Raw genomic sequence first — 22,351 nt, 5'->3', positions numbered from 1 at the left:
GTCAGGACCCCCAGAGATAAATTAGCCAACTGAAGGAAGAGCTGAAGGAGCAGGAAGAGGAATTCCTCCAGAGAGAAATTACTGAGCTGACTGACAAGCCGAAGTAGCAGGACGAGGAACTTCTTACTCTTTTTGAGAAGCGCTCAAACTTGTTACAGAGCCCAGGGTCATTGAGGAGAAAAAGGAGCACTCCGCCTGGAAGAGAATCCGCCACTTCCTCGGTTTTGAGGAAGAAGAACAAGGAGAAAAAGCAGAAAGAATCACCATCCAGTTAAGGCCCTTATCAGCAGGGACATCAACAACGCCAAGAAAGAAGAAGCATTGCATTATATATGGTAGATTTAAAAATGGCTGTTGTGTGACTCTACACCATGGAGTATAATAAATGCCTTACACTCGTCAGTTACAACGCAAACTGGCATTGGCATCTGGCATCTCAATTTTTAGCTCATTCAGTGATTGATTGTTATAAAGGAAATAGTGAATGATTAAGTGATTTTGGACACAGCTCATTTTTTACTGTCCCGTCGAGTAAAATGAACATAACACACGTTCAGCAGAATTTTGATTGACACCATTGTTGGATAAATGTTGCTTCACTAGAAATGCACCAAATGGACTAATGATTTCTTTAAATTTCGCATTAATCATTGAGAAAAGGTGTCAGAAAAACAAGCCGGTTACGTTTTCATGACAACAAATAAAAGAAACCCCATTCATGCATGTGGTGTGTCTTCCACTTTCTCTTAATAGGAAGGTACAGTAATGTGCCCTCCTTTTCTTTTCCACATACATTTGCACACTCGCTTGCAGTGTGCAGACACCCAGACACAGAAGCAGGCCACTGCTGCTGTCTGTGTGGTTACCATGGCGATATCGAGCGATTTCCTCCTCCACTCCCTTGAGTGTTGGGAAGTGTTTAGGTACAAAGGTGAGACGATGGTCATGGCAAGGAAATACAGAAGTTGTGCATGAGGAGGAATGTGCAGGAGTGGAGACGCGCACACACACACACACACACACATACAGTGACTTCCATCACCTCTGTAGTGACAAGGCAGCAGTGTCATTCAGGGCCAGCTAATGACAAATACATCACTCTGTTGTGTCACACTAGTCACTGTATCATATGACTCATGGGTGTGAATGGAAAGAATGACCCATTTGTGTCATATTGAAGATGTTGTAAATTCTTGTCAGCTACATCGTCGACCCACGTTAAATCAGAAGCGCTGTCTGAAATGTTACGTCTGACCTGTGACAGTCTGAAGATCCTTTACTTAAGCAGCTGTAATCAAAAAAGAATCAAATGACAGTATTACATTTGAAAAGGCTCACTTGCTGTGATGTTATGGAGCTCAATATTAATAATAATTAAGTAATAATAATAAATAAAAATATTAATAATGTAAAGTCTATGGGCTGAGCGGGAACTCGCAGGCGGGGCCAGTGGGGGAAACTCTACTGCGCATATTCAGTTGGCCGCATAACCAGGAAGTAAACGCACAAGCCAGAAAACTTTTTGGGTGTATGCGTTAGGCGAGCAATTCTCATTTGTTTGAATGGCGCCATCTTTCCATCTGGTTTGTAGTTCTTGTATATAAATCTATGAGCTAGCGACAGCCACAGATAGCTAGCAAAGAGCAGCAGTTGTTGGTTCTCTGGGGATATGCTGCCCCCTAGAGTTTTTAGAGCTACTTTCAAATTCCGGCCATATCCTACATGCTTAGAAAAAAAGAAATCGCTGAATGTTGCTTGGAAATAGGAAATAATGTCCTGCCGTGTTTAAGTATAACATTGCATAAAATAGAAATAGTAACCCTCAAAACTGTACTAATACAAAATCTGATAAACTGATGTGTGGTCGCAGTGACACACCAGTACATTTTCTTGCCTCACTGTCCTGCATATAGAACAAATTGCTGCAGGCTACGTCTATATGACTGACAGGTGACAGCAACACTCTTTGGGATATCTCACACATGGCCAAGTTCTACTGACAGGCTGTTGTGACAGAGGTGGATGTTGGTATGTAAACAGTGCTGAGCTGGTGCTGGTGTGGGATGAATTATCATGATACCCCGTCCCCCCAGGGAGGTCTCTCAGCCTGTATATTTGTGTATCACCTTCCCTGTGTCATTCTGTGTGTGTGTGTGTGCGTGCGTGCGTGTGCACAAAGCCCACCTGTCTGCATGCGATTCCTTGGACGTGGCTCACTTTCTCTGACAGCAGTTCTTTTGTGTCTACATTGTCCTGAGCTGCTGCAGGTAATTTCCCCACCTATTGTCCCCCTTCCACACCGCCAGAAACGATAATTCAGCTCTAACCAAGCGAGAACAGTACAGCTCTGTCAGAGTCGGTGTGAGACAAGTGTGGCAGTGAAGGACGGCTGGAGCGTGTAATGGTTTTTGGGACTTGTTACACCGCGGTGCGACTGGGAGGACTGGGCTTGTAAATGGAAACCAAACACACACTCGTCAAAGAGGAGCCACACACTTTACTTCACTCGGGTGAAGCTACTGTTGAGGCAGCTGCTGCCTGTAGTGAGATGTGTAGAGAGACATCAAAAGTTGTCTTTTGTGGTTGAGTTACAGCATGTCACTGCATGACATACTGAAGCAATGTAAGAGTTTGTGATTGCTGGCTTGCAGGCTCTGCACTCAAACGTTGCGGAGCTTTGACAAACAGCAGTTTATCTTGCAGTAAAGCTGAAATAGTAACATATCTGACAGCTGGATGTCTTACTGCTGCTGTCAAGGGAAAAAGAGGAGAAAATTCCAGCGTCTTTCATGTATGATGTATTTGTGTTTTGTTTGCCCATTTCATACTTCCATTTGCTGGGCTCATTAAACCCATTCTGAAATCATTTAATTAAGTTTACTGCTGTTTTATGCCAAATATGTGTATTTTAGTAAGACGTTCACTCCTGGGAGACACCAAGTCTGCATCCAATGACAACACTGCGGTGTAGGAGAGTGATGGCTGTGTATGAGGCTGTATTCCTGGCGGTGTTACAGTCAGCTATGGCAGAAATCGGTGAGTGGCTCCGGCTCCTTGAAGCCGCACCAAACCACCGCGAGCGTTTGGCTGTCTCTGTGCACTCAGCCAGAAACTGCAGCCTGTCGAAACAGGAGCAGCAACAGGACACTGTTGACTCGATTAATGTCGGAGGCAAGGAGGCCGGCCAAGGATGGGAGTCATGGAGTTTGGTTGTGTATGTGCAGAAGCTTTGGAACAAGGCCTGGGTTTGGGGCAGGAGATCTTGGGTATGGTTTTGTTTCGGTGGAACGAAATGAGCTAATGTGCGGACCAGAGGTGGAAAGTGCTAAATTTTAACGGTCCCATATTATGCTGCTTTTCAGGCTCATACTTGCGACTTAAAATGTGTAAATGCTTTTATGTTCAAAAAACATTATTTTTCTCATATTGTCCAATTCTGCAGCACCTCTATTCACCCTCTGTCTGAAGGCTCCATTCTAGTGCCTGTCTCCTTAAGGCCCCACTCCTTAAAAGCCCAGTCTACTCTGATTGGTCAGCTCTCATAGGCCTGAGCAGTCACCAACCACCGTGTTTCAGCCACACCTCTGCTGATGTTTTTGCAACCACAGCCATGCAAGAAGAAGACTTGAGGCTGGTGTGCCCCCATGTTTGAAAAAAATGCAGTGAAAGTGCCATTTTGGATGCCCCTATGGTAAATAAAACATGATAGTGCCCTCCAGGGTGCCCTTCCAGTGGTGCACTTTCTTCACTATAAATATATCATGAGTTTCTGAGCGCTGGTGCTCCCCCTTTTTATTTTTTTTTGCCCCGGCCCCTAAAACATCCTGAGTCAACCACTGCATTTCACACTTAAAAAGCGGTACAAACCCTGTTTTTAGTCTTGTGTTTTATAGTGGAGACGCACCTGAACTGTGGTCAGTCACACTTCCCCCTTTTCAATAGCATTACATTCCACCTCGGTGGCCTGGCAAATCCCTCTCCTGGCCTGTCTGACAGTTTGTCTTCTTAATAAGCTGCATGTCCATTTATATGAGCTTCATTTTTTACAGCTGGACTGATGAGAGGGCCACAATAAATGTTAACCACAGGAGAGATGTCTAACCGGAGTTAATGGGCCACTAAGGGAATATGTGGTTTTGAAGGCGGTGATGTTGTAACTGCTACACCTACTCTGGGCTTTCACAGCTCTTTAAGCAGACCTGTCTAAGAATTATAATCAGAACGTTTCCATTCTGGGTCGTCTTTGCTGTAACTCCAGATTTTGGAGATACAAATATAGCTCTAACTCACAAGAGACTTGGCCTGAATGAGTTATAAAGAAAACATACAACAAGTACACTGCGTGGTGATGCTTATGTGCACTGAGAATATGCTTCTGATGATGAGTGCCAAGATGTGATTTGTTTGAATGGCAAAAAGGAATTAGTCATTTTCTTTCAGCTGTCATTTTGTTTCGTTTCATGCACAATGGGGAGAGGCACAAAGTAGAAGAAACAAAACAATGCAATTGACAAGATGACAAAATGGAGTTGGGAATACAGTTGACAAGAGCACAAAGGGGAGGTTTGGTGGCATTGTGCTCAGTGTAACCTACTTTTAATGTGGCAGCAGTGCAAAGGAATATGCAGCTTCATTATTATATGGTATGATAGGAGCAGTATATTTGCATTCCTGCGACAGGCGTCACTTTGAAGGCTTTTATCTGACGTCTTCGTCTGTCCCCCTTTTAGAAAGCAGTGTTCACGAGGGAAGCACCGGCAACGACAATGATGGCAGCATCTGTGGCAGTGACTCCGCCTTCTACAAACAGAGCGAAGGTGAGCGATGTGGCGATGAAACGGCAGAGTTTTGTGGCGGTGCAGATGGGTAATTTCAGCCCCAATTATAAGCGACATTATCTTTTTTCTGCTTGAGTTGCTTCTTGTCTGCTCTGTACAGTTTTTGTCCCTTTTGTGTATTTTCTTAAAATGTTGAGTTTTTCTGTTTGTTGCTCGTTAACTGTTAAGACCATTCTGTAAAGTGTGTGTGTGTGTGTGTGTGTGTGTGTGTGTGTGTGTGTGTGTGGGCGGGGGGTAATGGTCTTCTTTTGGTCATTAAACGGCACACACATTAAAATTCCCGCACGTACAAACATAAATCTACTGGATACACATAAAACCCCTGACATGGCGTCTCACACACACAAAGAAATTATAGCCTCCAGCACCACAGACAACACGTTTACACACACACGCTCGTGTCATTTACTACATACACACACACACACACACACACACACACACACACACACACACACACACACACACACACACACACACACACACACACAGCCAAATAGCCCCAACATAATGATAAAGCTAATTTCATTTGTTTGCCTGTAATTATGAGTTGTTTATGCAATGATCAAGATCTGCCATTTAGATAATGGCAGCTCTTGAGAAGCCCACAACAAACACTCTCTACGTGTGTGTTTGTGTGTGTGTGTGTGGGATCTGTGTTTTCATTAGACTACACAATTCAAATGGACAGTGAGGCCACACTTCATTGTACTCTGTTGGAAGTAATTGCCATTTTTTTGTTGTGTTTATTTTTTGTTTTTCTTCTCTTTCATCCCAAATTATTTACTGACTACATTTAAACTTTTCTTTTGCCTGAAGGCTTAAAGCTAGGAATTAAACTTGTTTTCATCAAAGCTTCCCAACCTCTTCTGCTTTTGACCCCTGAAACACACGGTATGTAATTCATCAAAGTTATTTAAAGGGTAATTCCACCATTGTTACACATTAAAGTGTGTTCACAGGTCTTGGGGAGTACTACTGCATATGTGAAAAAGTTGTATAAAGCATTTTGTGGCTCCAGAGGAAGCTGCATGTAATCTGATAATTGTCCTCCAATGATGTCACTCAGTGGCTCAGTTGCACTGTGGGCAATGTAGGCACCAGTTTTTGAAACGCAGTCCACGTTGCACTCCTAAAACAAACTTCCTTTTCCAACATCCCAGTCGGAGTTTGTGATGTGTTATTCTAGTAGTGGGTAGCGTAGCTTTAAGCTTTAAGCAAGAATGAGGGGCAGGCTACAGATGTCTGGTAACATCGGCTTTTCCTCCACACCCCCAGAATATTTTCCTTTTTCAAACTTCAGCCCCAAGTGACGCTTTACGCAGCTCCTTCTGAAGTCACAAGAGGCTTTATACAAACTTTTTTTTTTATCGTTTTGACATGTAAACGGAGTTCCCCTTTAAATTTAAGCAATGTCAACTTGCAAGCGTTTGTCACAGTTTGCATATTATCACCAAAGAGCATTTTCCTCTCTAAACTCTTCAGATTGTTCCACTTGTATTCTATATCTATGTATAGAGCTCAGAGTAGGTATAACTTTCCATTCCTTCAGATTTATCTTGTGGCCTGTTGAAGGGTTTGAGACCCCCAGGTTGGGAACCATTACATGAGAACAGGAGTTATAGTATAGGGAGAGGATGAAGGGCTGTCTATAGGTTTGTACACCTTCTTTTAGGTGTAATATCTCTATGTTTATGTGTGTGATATTAGGACACAGCATGGCAGAGACGCTCACAGTCGCCCTGCGTGTTGCTGAGGAGGCTATAGAGGAGGCCATCGCTAAGGCAGAGGAGTTCGGCGACAGCTTGGTGAGACATCCTTCTGTTCCTGTTCCGTCTTTCTCCCTCATTTCTATCTGCTCTTTCTTTCATTCCGCTTTTCTCTATCTCTGCTTCCTCTGTCATGGCCTCTTACCTCCTCCCGTTGCCTCCCTCTTGGCCTCAGTATCAGCGGGATGCAGTCATGGTTTTTGGCTAAGACGTCTTCACAGACCCTCTCCTGGTAATTCACAGTCGCTTTGAACAGAATATCTGTATGTGTGTGTGCGTGTGCGTGTATGCAGGAGAAGCAGAATGAGGCACGGTATCTGCGGGACCACAAAGAGGAGCTCATAGAGGAACTTGCTACAACCATTGTACAAAAAGTAGGTTGACATGTTCACTTTACCCCTTTGTGTATAGAGGAGTTAAAGGAAAGGTTGATCCAAAAATAAAAATTCTGTCATTATCTACTCATTCCCAAGCCAATGGAAAGTCTAGTGAAGTTTCATATTCCACAAAACCTTTCTGGAACGTCACAGCAAAACAGCATTTTCCTGTATAACTGAAGTAGATGGGGACTTGTTTTAAAAACGTTAAAAAAACAAGGAATAAAAACAGAAAATGGCTCCATACAGCTCGTACAGTGTAATCCAAATTTTTGGAAGCCCGGAGAACCCATATCAATGTGAAAAGATGTTATTTACACCCTCAATACACGATCAAGCTCATCAGATGAAGTGCCCTCCAACGCTTTTAGCTTAGCAGCTACAGTGAAGGTTTCAGCTTTAAAAAGATGTAAATAATGTCTTTTCAAATCAATTTGGGATCTCACGGCTTCCACAGACTTGGATTACCTGGACAAGCTGTATGGAGCCATTTAATGTTTTTATTCTTACTTTTTTTTAACGTTTTAAAACAAATCCCCATCTAATCCAGTTGTTTAGGAGAATGCTGCAACACTATTTTGCTGTGAAGCTCCAGAAATGTTTTGTGGACTACAAAAAACTTTTCACACAACTTTTTTAATCATCATGGGGATGAACTTTTCCTTTTAGAGTAGTTAGTCCCACCTCTGTCATGACCGACTATTAAAATCTCTATTGATATTCCATTTTGAAGAGTTTTCAAGAGTTCAGGAAAATTAACTGTATTTTTCCTCTGTTGAAATTGGGATTCTCAAACCATTTGAGCAAAGGGCAGGAAGTCTCTGAATATGATATTTTAATTTGAAAAAGTTTCAAATGACAGCTGCTTTAGTTTTAATCACGTCTTTAAATTGCCCACACATAGTGGAGCCAGAGTTTGGAGTTGCTTGATTGCTTTTGCAATTTTAATTAACTACTGTTGGCCGTTAAGTCTTTGAAGGTGAAACGAAAAATGTATTTTTCATCTGCACTCCTAGGATGTTGGTGCATAGTATTAAATGCAAATTCAAATGGAAACTGGATTATTGGTTTTAAAGTTTCATTATCCCAATTATTCATGCCTAAGTGTAAATGTAAAATTCTGTTATGGGATTGCATTTGCATTTTCCAATTTGCAATTATTATTATATTTTATTATATAAATGCAGCTCGGCATATGCTCGCATACCTCGCAGCTCTCTCACCTCTCTCTCCTCCTCAGATCATCCAGAGGAGGAAGCGCTCAGAGATGCAAACGGAGTATGACTTTGTCTGGCCTCAGCCTCAGTCCCTGATCCAGCCCAGCGAGCTCCCCTCTCCGTCTCAGCCTCAAGCTTCTTCACAAGGACCACAGGACCCCCTAAAGACCTCTTACTCCCTCTGGGTCAGTCTCTGCCTCAATGCAAACTGTTAAAACTCTAAAAAAAAAAAAAATGCCAAACACATCCAGAGGAGTCAGAATAAAAGCGTCCTGTCAGCGGGTGTGAGCTGCTGAGTCTTGACCAGGAGAATTTGCTCCTCTATTGTGCACCGTGTGTTTAAAGAAGGGCGGTTTGGTTTTTCCAGTGGACACACTGTACCATTCTCACTTCCTTTCACAGCACATATAGTTTGATGGTCGTCTGTCTGTGTTTTTGTGTGTGTTCCTCTGGGCGGCCCAGCCGTTGTCTCTGTGTGTTTGCCAGATTTAAAATACACAGGAATGTTATGTGTGGCGGAAAATCGCTGTAACCTTTCAGTAGCACCGGTCACATATGTGGTGGCGATGTGGTCCCATTTAGCATTTGTATTTTGGTCTCTCTCTTTGCCTGATGCCCTCTGTGAGTCCTGAGCATTGAGGGGTTTGACTCGCTTGTAAGTTGGCACATTTAATCTGTTTATGAAGTCGTAATATTCAATTTATTCTCCAAAAATCCGAATGATGTGTATTTCGATGCTGTTTCACTAAATACATTGGAGTGAATAATTGAGTGGATTGTTTGGACACTTGCGACTCTTTGAGTCTCATCTAATATTGATAATAACTTTATTTATATACAGAATAAAATAGTCTAGAGCCATCTAGTCCCATTACATTCAAAAGAAGGCAGACTTGTCTACAGCCGATAAGGCATAAGAAGTTTTCAAATGTTTGAGCCAGTTCTGATCGATACCTGAGTGGGCTCTCTTTTTCTTTTATAGAAAAATCCACAGAACACACAGGTTGCACGGGCGCATAAGGATATATAGTACACCCAGGTGCGCATACACACAAATCAACAGTGCACACACACCTGGCGGTGGTTCACTCTACTAGTCAGCAGGGACTCCAGGAGATTTGTCACCGTCCCGTGTGTGAGTGAAGCATCAAAGCAGAGCTCCCTGGGCCTCACCGTTCTGTTTCCCGCTGTTTCACTCAGCAAAGATCAAAGTCGCGTGAAATACGATGGGATCCTCTTCGCCTGCCCGGCCCGCTGTGGGCAGGGCCGTGTTTATCAGCTCTCTGCAAACACACTCACTAAGACACAGAGCATGCAAATGTACTGCTTTAACACTGATCCTTGGGGTAATCTTCACGGTGCGTCCCACCCATTGACAGATCGGATTTATTTTTTCTGTAACTCTTCTGTGCACTAATAGAGAGTCCAGTCTATACTTGAACATAACTATACATGCACTGGTCCTTTCACTTAGATGTTAAATCAAGATCAAGACTGAATGTTGTGCTGCAGTTGTAGTGTGCTTGTGCACCTGAATGAGGTTTAAATTGGCCCCTAAATTGCCTCTTTTGTTTCTCAGTGGAGCGGCCTCTAAAGCTACACCCCAGTGGCATATAAACTTTAAATGCACATCCACAAACGTTGACTGTACAGAAGGAAACATTCCTGATTAATTCAACTCAAATCTAACAAGAAAACTCCGTCCTAAAGCTAATTTAGTCCTTTGTCAATGAGAGTACTCATTAAATGTCTTAATTTTTTAAAATTTCAAGATAAACAAACTTTAGGATCCTCTCTCTCACACACACACACACACACACAAAGAGAGACTTATCCAGCCTCTGCTGTCTGGCTGGTTATTTAGTTGTTTTCTAGCTCCCCCTGCTGATCAAACTGTTGACTTACAGCTAAAGTTTTAGAGAAGACAAGCCAGATGGACCAAGTGCGTTCTTATATATTATGTAATTACTATATGTGGATATTTAATGTGACTGTTCCTGGCCACTGTGCTGCCGCCTCAGTCCAAGCAGTAATAATCTCGTCTGGGGCTCCTTTGTCTGAAGGGCCCGCTCAGACTCGAGTGAACAAAAGCAAATTAAAGAAGAGGAACTTTAAATTTCCAGAGTGGTCAAACATCTCTGTCTCAGACTCTCCTGTGTTTTGATGTGTGTGCTTGCAGCGCTCGCGGTCGGCGTTCTCCCTCACCAGTGACGACTCCCCAGAGAAGGGCCCAGAGGAGGAGGGAGCAGGAGCAGGCGGTGGCGGTGGCGGCAGTGGCGTTGGCGGTGGCGGCTTGCAAGACTACGCTTCTCTGAAGAGGGAGGGCAAGGCCACATCTCTGCCCAGCTGGAAGAGTGTCGACCGCCTGGACAACTCCAGTAAACCTCACACTCACAGACTCTGATTACTGTCATTTACTGTCATTACTGTCACCTGCAGAATTTTCCAAACAGGTGTTTTTGAGTATGACACATCTTTCCCAGTCTTTTGTTGCAACTGTCCCAACTTGTTTGCAACAGAATGAACATGTATTTACAAAAATATACAAAAGGTTGATGAGGTAAAACATAGAATAAGATGTTTTTGTACTGTTTTCCAATAAGTATAAAGGCTTAGCAAATCATCAAATTCTGTTTTATTTATGTTTTACACAGCGTCCCAACTTTTTTGGAATCAGAGTTGTATTTGCTAGATGCACAATTTCATCAATTAAAGCATTTTCTGCTTACGATGCAGTGAACAAAAGGAGGAATATGGAAAGAGACAGCACCAAAAGGTCCCCTTTAGATTTAAACTACTTGTTCACTGGTGGTACATAATGCTTTTGTAGAATCCAACCGTGAATTATTTTAACTTTTGCCGATATAAATAATCTTCTGGCAGTGTGAGAGCAACATTTTGAATTCTGTATTGCTTTTTTGAGATGATGGAAATGTAAATTATAGATTTTGTTCTGTTTTTTTTTAAAAGATTTTTCTTTACTCTTGACCACATCGTGGTATGGAGTGCAATCATTATGTCATTTAACGTTACTCAGGAATGCACCTAGTTCACATACAAACTTTGGTTTGTCTGCAATAACAGTACAAGTGTAAACATGGATGGATGATTCACAAAGTATTTTGGCAAATATTTCTGTCTGTTACCAACAGTGCTTGTGTTTTAACATAAAGTACAAAATCCCAAAAAATATTCCTTTCCTGACATTTATATCTTCCTGTTTCAGGAATTCTGTTGAGATTAAAAATATCCTGGGTGTACTGCCTATTTTCTAAAGTACAAGTGGTTTAATATATATCATCCTGTTAAATTATCCATCATGGTTATATCTGTATAAGTGAAAGGTGTATATAGTGGATATAGCTTTATATATATATATTTATCTTGTTTCATTTTAATCTGCCACTCAAACACTTTTTCTTTTCATTTTTGACCCTTCAGTAACAAGTACGTATCCCTGATGCAGGATGAATTAAGTCATATCTTTTTTTTTTTATCTTATCTTAAAATGTTACAATAAATAGTTCATAGCTTTAAATTGATGGAGAATAGCAGCTGCAGTTGCTTGAATTCAGATTTCTAAAGATGACGTGTTTTTATGATGAACTTAAAAAAATGAATGAACTTAAAAAAGCCCATAGAAGCAGCCCCTTTTTTTTCAAAATATGGCTAAATACACTGCTTCTACTGTTACTACTGTGCTCAACGTTCATCATTTTGAAGGGGTTTTTACTGTAATACAAGAGGAAGGGTTAATCTTGCACTCTTAAAGCAACACTATGTCATTTCTGAAGTAATTGACTGAGTCTGATGTATTTGGCAACCTGGGAATGATGCTCAACAATCAACTCTCTGTCTCAGAAGTTACATAGTGTTGCTTTAAAGCATTACTGTTAAAGAAATGGGTCACACAGACGATCCAAAAAGCAAAAGTAGAAATAAGAGTTTGTTTGTCTAAACCTCCTGCTGTCTGTTTGTTTTTCTTCCAGGTGCGTCCTCAGTGCTCCAGAGTCCAGACGGTAACTGGATCGCTCTGCAAAGCTCCCAGCTGTCTCGGCCCAGCCTGCTAACCAAGAGGAAGAGTCTAGTGTTCAGCGTGTTGGAGAAAGAGTCCGGCGTCGTCTCGGCGTACGACGAGATGGGATCCGACTCTGAGCCGGACGATGAAGGTGGCTGGGGTGCGGCGCTGCGACAGTTCCGCCGCAAGCTGTCCGATGAGACTTACTACACGGACTCGCAGCACGATCCCGAGTGGACGTACACCCAGCACCTTCCCATCACATCGCCGTCCTCTGGACAGTACACAAACACAGAGACTCTCAACTCAGACTCAGAGGCCTCGTCCGTGCTGTCGGCGTGTCCTCGCAAAGCGCCTCACAACCCGCTGAGGAAGAAAGGGCCGGCGGACACACACCTGCACCCTCATCACCAGCCGCTCTACCACCAACACCTTCACCAGAACTTCTCTCCGTATCCACTGCAGTCAGAGGCGCTGGATGTGAACTTTAACCCCAAGGTGATCTGTCTCTACATTATTATGTAATTTGGATTATATGTACAATAAAGTCTGATGTAAATATTGTGTTTCATATTATTAGTACTACATAGACGTCAAAACTGTTATTCCTTCACATTCTGTTGATATTTGTTGTGAAGTTTTGAATGTTTTCAGCCAAAATTCTTAAACAATGCTGGAAAAAGCTCAAGTGCAAATAGTACATGAAGAAAAGTACTTATTATCCTCCATTGTTCCCAGGTGATGGGAGACAGCAGCGAGGCTGAGGAGAAGCAGAGTGACCCGATCAGAAGGTCGCGGCGACGCAGGAAAAGCAAGAAGGAGTCGTCGACAGAGAGCCGGCCTGGAGGCCAGAGCCACACACAGTCCATCTACCCAGTAGTACAAGTAAGATATCACACTTGCAGCTAAACTGACATTTAGTGTATTATAATTGATTCTTAACAGTAACTAACTTATATTGTAAATATTTCTGTCCCTTTGCCTCATCACTGAAGGAGAATAGTGGTTTTCTACTCAACGCCCTTCTGAAGAGAGGTTTAAGTGAGGAGCACTCAGCACCTGACACTATGCCAACGGCCACAGCTGCACCAGACGCCTTCAAACTAGATGCCATGACACCCGAGCCAGAGGACTTGGACACAGTGGCCCCAAACTCAGCCGCCCCAAGCCCTCCACAACCCCACTCTCTGGCTCCGGGGTCCAAGCTCTCGCCCAGCAGCTTGGGGCCTGTCGACCCCCTGGAAGAGGAGCTGCGGTCCAGACTCAGCCAGCTGGTGAGCCGCGCCAACAGCAAAGACAGCAGCTCATCTGAGGAGGAGTGCACGAAGCGGCCTGCGGACAAACAGACGGATAAAGAAAGTGACAGACAGCGAGAGAAGACGAGGCCGAAGGAGACGGAAAAGGAAAGGCAGAGGGCGAGTGACAGATTAAGAGACAGGGCGAGTGAAACAGTGGAACAAGTGAACGGGCAAGAGACGAAGAGAAGCGAGAGACTATTGAAGAGCCAGTCGGTGAGAGAGGAGGGAAGAGGGAGGGAGAGGAGGTTAGAGAGGGGAGCGGGAAGTTTGGAGGCGACGGTAGACGAGCAGGAGCAGAAGAGGGGAGATAAACGAGAGCCGAACAGACAGAGTAAGAGGCAACACAGAAGAGATGTGGAGAGGGATGGAGAGCAGAGAGGAGGAGCGAGGAGGAGTGGATCCAGCGCAAGTTCACCTGCTGTTACACCTTCTTCCCAGGAGGGGGTGCTGTCAGACAACCAGGTAAGAAGAAAATAGAGAAGACTTGACTTCACCACTCACTTTCTGCTTTTGCTGCTGCCCTGCTAGTGAAGTACTGTCTGTCTGCCTTGTAATGCATTTATTTTATTTTTTTACATCTTATTTTTATTTATTTATTATTTTACCTATTTTTCTTTTTTTCACTATTAATTACAAATACTTATCCTTGTGTTTTTGAGGCAATCGCTGCTGCCTTTGTCCGTCCCTCATCATGTGTTGTCAATCTTTCTCTGTGCTTCCCTTCTTCTTTTTTTGGCTGGTCTGTGTTTATTTGTAAATGTCTGTTTGTGTGTTTTTTGTGTGTGTCTGTGTCTCTGTGTGTGTGTCTGTGTGTCAGGAGGGACAGAATGACTTGGAGCAACAGCAGAGGCTTCAGTTGCTCTCCTCTCTCTTACAGCAGGTGAGATATTGGCTAGAGGGCAAAGGAATCGCGTGATGTCTTGTGCAGGACGCCACGCCTGAGGACATACAACTAGACACACACACATATCCACACCTGTATGCATGCACATAAAACTTCTTAAACATGCCTTGACACACATTTGTTCTGACTAAATGCACAGTAAAGCATTTACTTCTCACGTAAATGCTCAGGCATGTTAGTACAGAATATGTGGAGGCTAGATGAGTGTGTGATTAGGTTGTATGTCTCTTTTGCTGGTGGTTGATTTTTTTCTTATTTCTGCAGGTAATGAAGCTGCAAACATTTTAAGTGCAGCTCAAGTGCATGAAGTAGCAGAAAATGTTGCTGTAAATCTAAACATTTTGCTGTTAGTTCAACAAAATAAAGCTGAGAGGTCTTCTTTCTTAACCCCCTGCCTTTGCTTGGTGGTTTTCAAGACTCATACTGGAGGACATCCGTCACAGAGGAGCTGCAAATATCTTTTTTTTATTATATTAATAAAACCGCAAAAGGTCAGAATGTAGCACAGCCACAGGCCCAGTTTTGCATAAGAAGCAACCCTTCTTTTTTTTTTCTTTGGCTGTTGCTGTAGCAATGTTTTTCTACATCTACAGGTTTCACCATAGCTGAATACAATATGTCCACCTTTGTTATCTGTAAGTTGCATTCTGTGAAATGTAGTAAATTAACCAAATCAGACAAAGACAGGTTGAGTTACAGTGGGCACATTAACTTACAAACACAAATATCTCCTGAAATGCTTTGAGCATGAGCAACGTCGATGGTTGTGATTACATTTTAAGTTCCAACCAAAACAATAAAAATGTAGCACACACTGACAAGAGACATCCATAGATAATCAACCAATGAAAATGGAAACCTGTTAAATACAAAAAAAGTCCCATATAAAAGGAAAATGCAGCAACTCCCAAATCAGCTTCAACAATTTGCAAAATACTGGTCTACTGTCACGTACGATACAATACGATAAGATATGATACAATACGATACGATACGATACGATACGATACGATACGATACGATACAGCATCCTTAAGAAGTTTACACAACATACGGTTAGGTATATGAAACATATTCATAGATATACAAAGCACATTTATGCCCATGGCCATAAAACATATCACATTATATTATATCATCACCTTCAGATCTTTAAATGGAGCGACTCTGAATCACCTGTTGGAGGGAAAAAGTTTGTATTCTGCGTTTCGAACATGCAAGGAGTCAGAAGTGTTACTGTATTTAGGATTTAAGAGGACTTAAACAGAGCTAGCGTGATCTTTTTAATAAGAGACTAAATGCATCCTTACATATTTCTGTCAGTCTAACACACAAGCTGTGTCCTAATGATATAATGCAGATTATATAGTAGTAGTAAACTGTTGACAAAGATGTCATCTAAATTGTCTTGATTCAGCTTGATTGTGCTTTTGATGTAGATTATCGTCCAATAAAGGAGCTTTTCTTCTTTAATTCAAAAGTTATACCTTGAATAATGTCTGCTTGTGCACATATTACATTACCTCATGTAAAAAATGGTATAGTAATTCATCGTATAGTAATTATAAAAGCATGTGTAGTGTGAAAAACTGTATACATACATACTTCATGTGTTAACTGTAGTATGTATCATGTCAAATGAGACATCAGCTATGGTCTAGAATAAAAAAACAAAAAACTGAACACACTACACTACACACACTTGGACATGCACTTATGAGCACACCTGCTTTCCTCGTGTTACAGCTAAGTTGTGTGGGCTGATGTTGGTCATTAGCCAGACTCATTATAAGGGCTCCTGTGAATAATGCTTGTCTCTTACAATGTGAATGACACATGTACTCGTGTGATCTATTTCTGTTGGTGTTCACAGCTCCCTTTGAAACCCACCAGGACAGCTCAGCTTGTTGTGAATGAGGGAAAACATGCAACAAAGACTGTGATATTTGTGGCTTTTCTATTTGGTATTTACATAAAATTTACACAATTTTAAAGAAGTTTTGGTGTATTAGAAATGCTCTACATAAATCCATGACAATGCAAAATGACGATGTTTCAAATCTCAATTTATTGCCCACTATGGTGATTGTCTATTATATAGGGAGCAGTAAATCGTTAAACAAAGAAGGTTATGTCAAACAGTCTATTTTTTACCGTCCCAAAAACACCGCACCACACTTATGCACACTTACTTATACACCTTCACAGATTCAGGCCTCAGCCATCGTGTTTTAACATTTCAGGTCAATCAAACAACCACAAAGAGACACAAAATGAGACAAAATGAGACAAAACAACAAAAAGGAAGTCTGAATGAATGACTAAAAAGACAAGTATCGACTACAGAGAGACACAGAGAGAGACAAAAAGAGGCAAAACAATTTAGAAAATAAGACATAAAACAAGTGAAAAGCAAAATGCCTACCATGCAAAAATGACCATAGACACAAAACAAACAAGATGCAAACAAAACATGAAACAACTAAAAAGCAAAAACTACAAAGAGTTGCAAAATGACCACTTGAAGACACAAAACAACTAACAACCAAAGAGAGACACAAAACGTGCCGTTAACCAACAAAAAGGAAGATGGAATGACTTGAAAGACATGAAAAAGGACCACAAAGAGACACAAAATGAATACAGAGACACACTACAAAACCACAAAGGGATACAGAACAAGATGCAAAATTGATGCAATGTTATCATCTGTTGTCTTTTTTTGTGTCTTGCTCCTGTATAGGAAGGTTGGGGGGCCTTTTACATATACATGTTTACATGTCCAAGGGCCACTTATATAATCTGTTTATGGCTCTTGGCTACTTTAGGTTACCACCAGCAGCTATTTATAAATATTTCATAACAATAATAATAATATGTTATGTTAGAATATTAAAGAACAAGGGTTTTAAATTTGAGTCTTGATTTTACAAATGTCCTTCTGCTATGAACTAATATGATTTTACTTCTAAACCAAATAAAATAGTCAATAGCAGAGAGACATGTATGTGTGTCAGACTGTTTGATCTGCGTGGTGATGACCTGGTTCTTTGGAGTGGACGAGAACGTCTGACTCTCACCAAACATCCATTTCTCCATCGACCAACCCTGAGTCAATATCTCGGACCGTCCATCTGCTTCTCATCCTTTTTAAGATCACTGAATGGGATCAATACACCTCCGATCCCACTGATCAAAGCTTCAGCCAGTGATTCATTTATTATTGAACAACATCTGTCTTTCTTCACTGCCCTTTCCTTTTCTTGTTCAGTGTTTTCATGTATTAAAAAAAAAAATCGGCATGCGTCTACAGCATTGAATTATTACTTGTCCCAGACAGCCTGAATTTGGAAACAAGCTGCTCCAGTTAATGGCGGCAGTAAACCCAATGACTAACACAGGTTTTCATTTGTCCGTCAAAGGCATCTTTAAATGGTCGTTGGAGTTCTCCACCAACTGATTTGTCCGTTCATTCCAAAATTAATTAACAAAGCTTTTATATGTTTTTTTTTTATTATTATTTTTTATGCAGTGCTATTGATTTCCTCAGACTTCCCCAGTTCCCAAAAATATAACCCAGTCACCAGAGTAAATGTTAGCAATGTGCGTCTCTGCAAAACATGGACATTGCTGAAACTTTACTTCATGTTGAACTTCACATTTCTTGCACAACCATGGCTGGAGAACGTCTCGTCACGATGTACAGTTGAAGATATCCAGTGATTTCACGCATAAAGTACAAAAGACTCTTGAATGATAATGAACTACAGATAAAGCGTGCAGTTGCCAGGCGATAGTTAGGCAAGCAAAAGCCCTTGCACAAAGAGCAGCCTACTTGAAGGACTCCAGAATGTGTGAAATCACAAAAGCAAAATACATAAAAGAAGTCGCAAAAGGGTCTAAACCAGAGTTTCTGGCTGACAACATCTGCTAAGATGAGGATCACACTAGCGTCCAATTCCCCATCTGTTTAAAGCCTTTAAGAAATGATGCAGTCAGTGGACCCTAACTGGCCAAGAGGGGAATGTACCTAGCTGCTCTCAGTCATTATTTAGTAACCAGTCTCCACACCAGACACAATAGGTGATCTGAATAACCATATCCAATCAACTCAGAGGGATTTCCACATTCAGCTCAAATGAATTGGGGAAAGGGAAATTACACAAACTGCCACAACTCATGCACCAATTTATAAACGGGAAGGACACCAGAGGTTTTTTCATCAGCATGACCTGTGATGAACATTTAATCATGGATATAAGCTTTTAATTTGAAACCAGCGCTAATTGAATTCCTGGTTCCAAATTGCTCCCCTGCAGCCCACTTTTGAGAAAAGCTGCGCAGTAATAGAAGCTCTTCTAATAATGGCGACATGTTTTATTTCTACGACCCTTAGTTTGTTCTGCACCTTCTTCTGGCTCTTCCGACAGCTTAATGAACATGCATGAGCTTATGGAAGACAGGCATGTTCATGAAACAACTGATTATAGCAACAAATATGTGTGAACGTGTCGCCTGCACAGTGTTCTTTCACAGACTATTGAGCACATGGGGTCAAAGTGTAGATAAGATAAAAAACCTTTCAGTTTTTTAATTGCATTTGCCTCTTTGTTTTCCCCTTGGTTCCTGAATGAAAGATATTGTATGTCATTGTGCTACATTAAGCCATTGTTTTGTCCATTTTGTGATTTTAGAAGTGCAATATGTAAAGAATTGACCACCTTGACTTCAATCAAATAGGGGCAGCAGCATATCACCAGAATAACTGTTAACTGCTGCCGACAGTATTTTTTTAATACAGCTATGACTGTAGCTACTGTTAGCTTGTTAGCTCAATTAGCTGTGCGGCTAGCCAGACCACAGGATCTTTGGATTGCTGGGAGAAAGAAGTTTTCGGGCCCGGGGCTAGCTGGTTAGCATGCTAACTTCATTGGATATCTCTTCAACACAATACAAAGACATCTTTGACATGTCAAAATTCCTTTTGCCCAAAACCTCTTTTATTTCACATCTAATCATGAACGTTCACTATTTTTAAGCTGTTCACATCAAGCCTCTCAGTATGTATCGTGTAGAATCTACACTGTAGATTACTGAATTTTGTGTGTGTGTGTGTGTGTGTGTGTGTGTGTGTGTGTGTGCGTGCGTGTGTTCTTCAAATGAAGCAGAAGTACTCGGCGGCCTCTCTCTGCAGCATCACCACAGAGGTGCTGAAGGTTTTGAACGCCACAGAGGAGTTGATCGGTGAGGCAGGAGGTGACAGCTACACCCCGTCAGAGTCCATGAGTGCTTCTCCCGTCTCCAGCAACTGCGAGACCCGCAGGCTGGACCAGAGGCTGACCAAGATGGAGGAGAATGTAAGTTTTACCCCTCAGAATGCTGAGATTCAGTCATATTAGGAACTGAATGTGTCTATCTGCCTCTCGGTACAGGTGTACCTGACTGCTGGTGCTGTGTACGGGCTGGAGGGGGCGCTGGGGGACCTGGAGCAGTGTGCCCGCAGGATCAGCAGTGGCACCACAGACACAGAGCTGGCCTTCCTGGAGGACCAGGTGGCCACGGCAGCCGCTCAGGTTCAGCAGTCTGAACTACAGGTGCTGGACGGCTTTTCTCCGCAGCTGTCTTGTTCTCTACAAAGCCTTGCACATCCCTGACTTATCTCCAGTGTCAACAGTGATTAGTTTAATTAATAACGAATGTTGTACTGGACTGTGTTTTTAAAACTCTGCTCCTCCCTTTAAGGTATCAAACATTGAGGCCAGGATATCGGCTCTGAAAACAGCTGGGTTGAATGTGGCTGCCTGCAATCGCTTCTCCAAGTACAAGCCAAAGGCAAAGGTAAAGGTGACTGACCTGATGCTAAAGTGAGAATATGAGAACACATAGCAGCTCGAAGTCAGGATGATTCATTAATTTTAAATGTGAATGAAGTGTATAATATATGAGAACCCTGGTTACAGCCTCAAACCCTGGACTCATCGCGCCATCAGAGGAGGAAGCTTCCAGCCCCTCCACTGAAAGGTACCAAACAGGTTTTTTTTCCCTCAATTCAAAAGAAATTTCCAGATCCATTCCTAAACCTATCCTCAAACTATATCTATATATCTATCAATTACATAGGCCAGCTACAGAGATGGACAATATTTTAAGTCATTACAAAATAATATCGTTTTTTTCCTGAAACAGAGAAATCACCAATCCATATTTCAATCTTTAAAAAGCTGACTAAATGATCAAAACTGTTCCTGTTGAATATATTTACCGCTGTGATGTTCAACCTCCTGTACATCCCTCTACTTATCAGTCATTAACAGGTTAATCAAAAGTAAAGTGAGTCTGCTAACCCGTGCTGACTTACACGGTACATGTCATACTCTCTCCTAATCACAAACACTGCTAATGTACAAATAGACAGTGTTAGTGTGTGAAACAAAGACAGCTAGCGATGGAGAGTGAGACATTGATGAGGGTACACTTTCATTCACCTTTAGTTAACATCACACATTTTGCGCTTTGTCCCAAAAGAAGAGATCGGCCGCTGAATGGATGTAAAATTGAATTCATCTGCCAGAAAAAGGGACTAAGTAACTGAAAAGCTCCATTAGATGTAAAGCAGCCAAATGGAAACACACACGCAGGAGGATAAGGCTCGTTTTATCAACCAACAAGAAGTCTGTTCCTTTTCATGTCAGTGAATGGCCTTTTTTCTGTTGGGGCTTTCTTTATGTCCGTGTTTGTCTCGTTTTTTTCTTCGCCGGCGTCCACACAATAGCTCTGATTCAGGGTGGCTTTTTCAGCACGGCTCCAAAGACAGACAGCAGACAGGACAATGGGGCAAAATCAGTGATCAAGACATGTAATCATGTCATTGATTCCAGCTGAGAGCGTCCTTTTTTTATCAGTCCATCATACGGTGCGCTCAAAAACTACAACTCGGGAGGACAAGTCAGTTGTCGTCTGCATTACATGTTATTAGTAGTTTCTCTTTTTCTGGACAACCCAAACTTTTTGTTGGATATTTCTTTGTAAAACGCTCTACATAACCTTGAATTAACTTAGTAATGGGTAATAAGGCCCTTGTATCTGCTTATAAGCATCTTATAATGCTTATCATTAGTACCTTAATATAACGTTCATTAATATGAAGACCGGTCATTGTGTGGCTGCTACTTCGCTTCACCTGTAATCAGTGCAACTAGCTCCACCAGGCTTGAGAGCAGTGTGCTTCACAAACTGTCTGCATACAGTACGTATTCAATGTAGCCAGAACGTAAAATGCTATGCTGTGCGTAATGCTGTGGGTTTTTGCGTTTCAGAAAAGCTGGAGCCAGAGCAGCAGGTGAAAGTGTTTCGGCCATAGTGACAGTCAGCAGCACAACGAGTCCCTCAGGGCCACTGCAGAGCCCCAGGGACGGGGGGGCCCCCTCTCATCCAGTGCCTTGACCCAGTGTCCGCCTCCAGCTCCAGGCCAAGCAGGGGCCAACACCTGCCCTGTGTGACTCACCAAGCACTCAGCCCTCAGCCCGGCAGGGTACAGCGTCAGGCAAATGCCTCACAGAAGACATTACTGGCGCTTTACTCTTTTTACCAATTTATCCTCCATTTTCTCCTCCTCACCGCGCACACAACATCAAGCAAGGATGACTCGACAGTCAGTGTCTCTGCCTTAACAATCTGCAAACACTCCTCGTGACCCAACTGGAAAAAGAATATCTGTACAGACAAAAATGACTCCCATTTCCTTTTTCTATCTGTTTGCAAGAGTATTGTGATCTACTGTACAATGACGACGTGGAAAAATCATGTTAAACTTTCTGTGATTCAGTGTCCCGAAAAGAGGCTGAGCCGTGTTTTATACTGCATCTCCTTTCTCACCAAATGAAATGTCATGAGGATTGCTATCATACTGAAGCCCCCGCAGAACTTTTTT

At 42.1% G+C, this 22,351-nt stretch overlaps 1 protein-coding gene across 2 annotated transcripts in view; it reads left to right on the top strand.

The window, feature by feature from the left end:
• Positions 1-22,351, top strand: part of myripb (myosin VIIA and Rab interacting protein b) — a 135,781-nt gene extending 113,430 nt beyond the window's left edge. Inside the window, exons 5-18 of one of the 2 annotated variants that reach the window (XM_073488483.1) lie at positions 4,731-4,817; positions 6,549-6,646; positions 6,901-6,981; positions 8,225-8,386; positions 10,381-10,579; positions 12,191-12,717; positions 12,958-13,104; positions 13,215-13,979; positions 14,335-14,397; positions 19,590-19,778; positions 19,854-20,015; positions 20,164-20,259; positions 20,382-20,442; positions 21,738-22,351. In XM_073488483.1, coding sequence (XP_073344584.1) covers positions 4,731-4,817; positions 6,549-6,646; positions 6,901-6,981; positions 8,225-8,386; positions 10,381-10,579; positions 12,191-12,717; positions 12,958-13,104; positions 13,215-13,979; positions 14,335-14,397; positions 19,590-19,778; positions 19,854-20,015; positions 20,164-20,259; positions 20,382-20,442; positions 21,738-21,781 — 2,681 coding nt within the window. In that variant the 3' untranslated portion in view covers positions 21,782-22,351. Of the gene's footprint in view, positions 1-4,730; positions 4,818-6,548; positions 6,647-6,900; positions 6,982-8,224; positions 8,387-10,380; positions 10,580-12,190; positions 12,718-12,957; positions 13,105-13,214; positions 13,980-14,334; positions 14,398-19,586; positions 19,779-19,853; positions 20,016-20,163; positions 20,260-20,381; positions 20,443-21,737 lie in introns of both variants that reach the window. The other variant, XM_073488484.1, reaches the window with a different exon arrangement.

The sequence above is a fragment of the Pagrus major genome, chromosome 19 (assembly GCF_040436345.1).
Source record: "Pagrus major chromosome 19, Pma_NU_1.0".
NCBI lineage: Eukaryota > Metazoa > Chordata > Actinopteri > Spariformes > Sparidae > Pagrus > Pagrus major.
The sequence above is the reverse complement of the archived record's forward strand: the minus strand, read 5'-3'. Positions and strand labels throughout refer to the sequence as shown.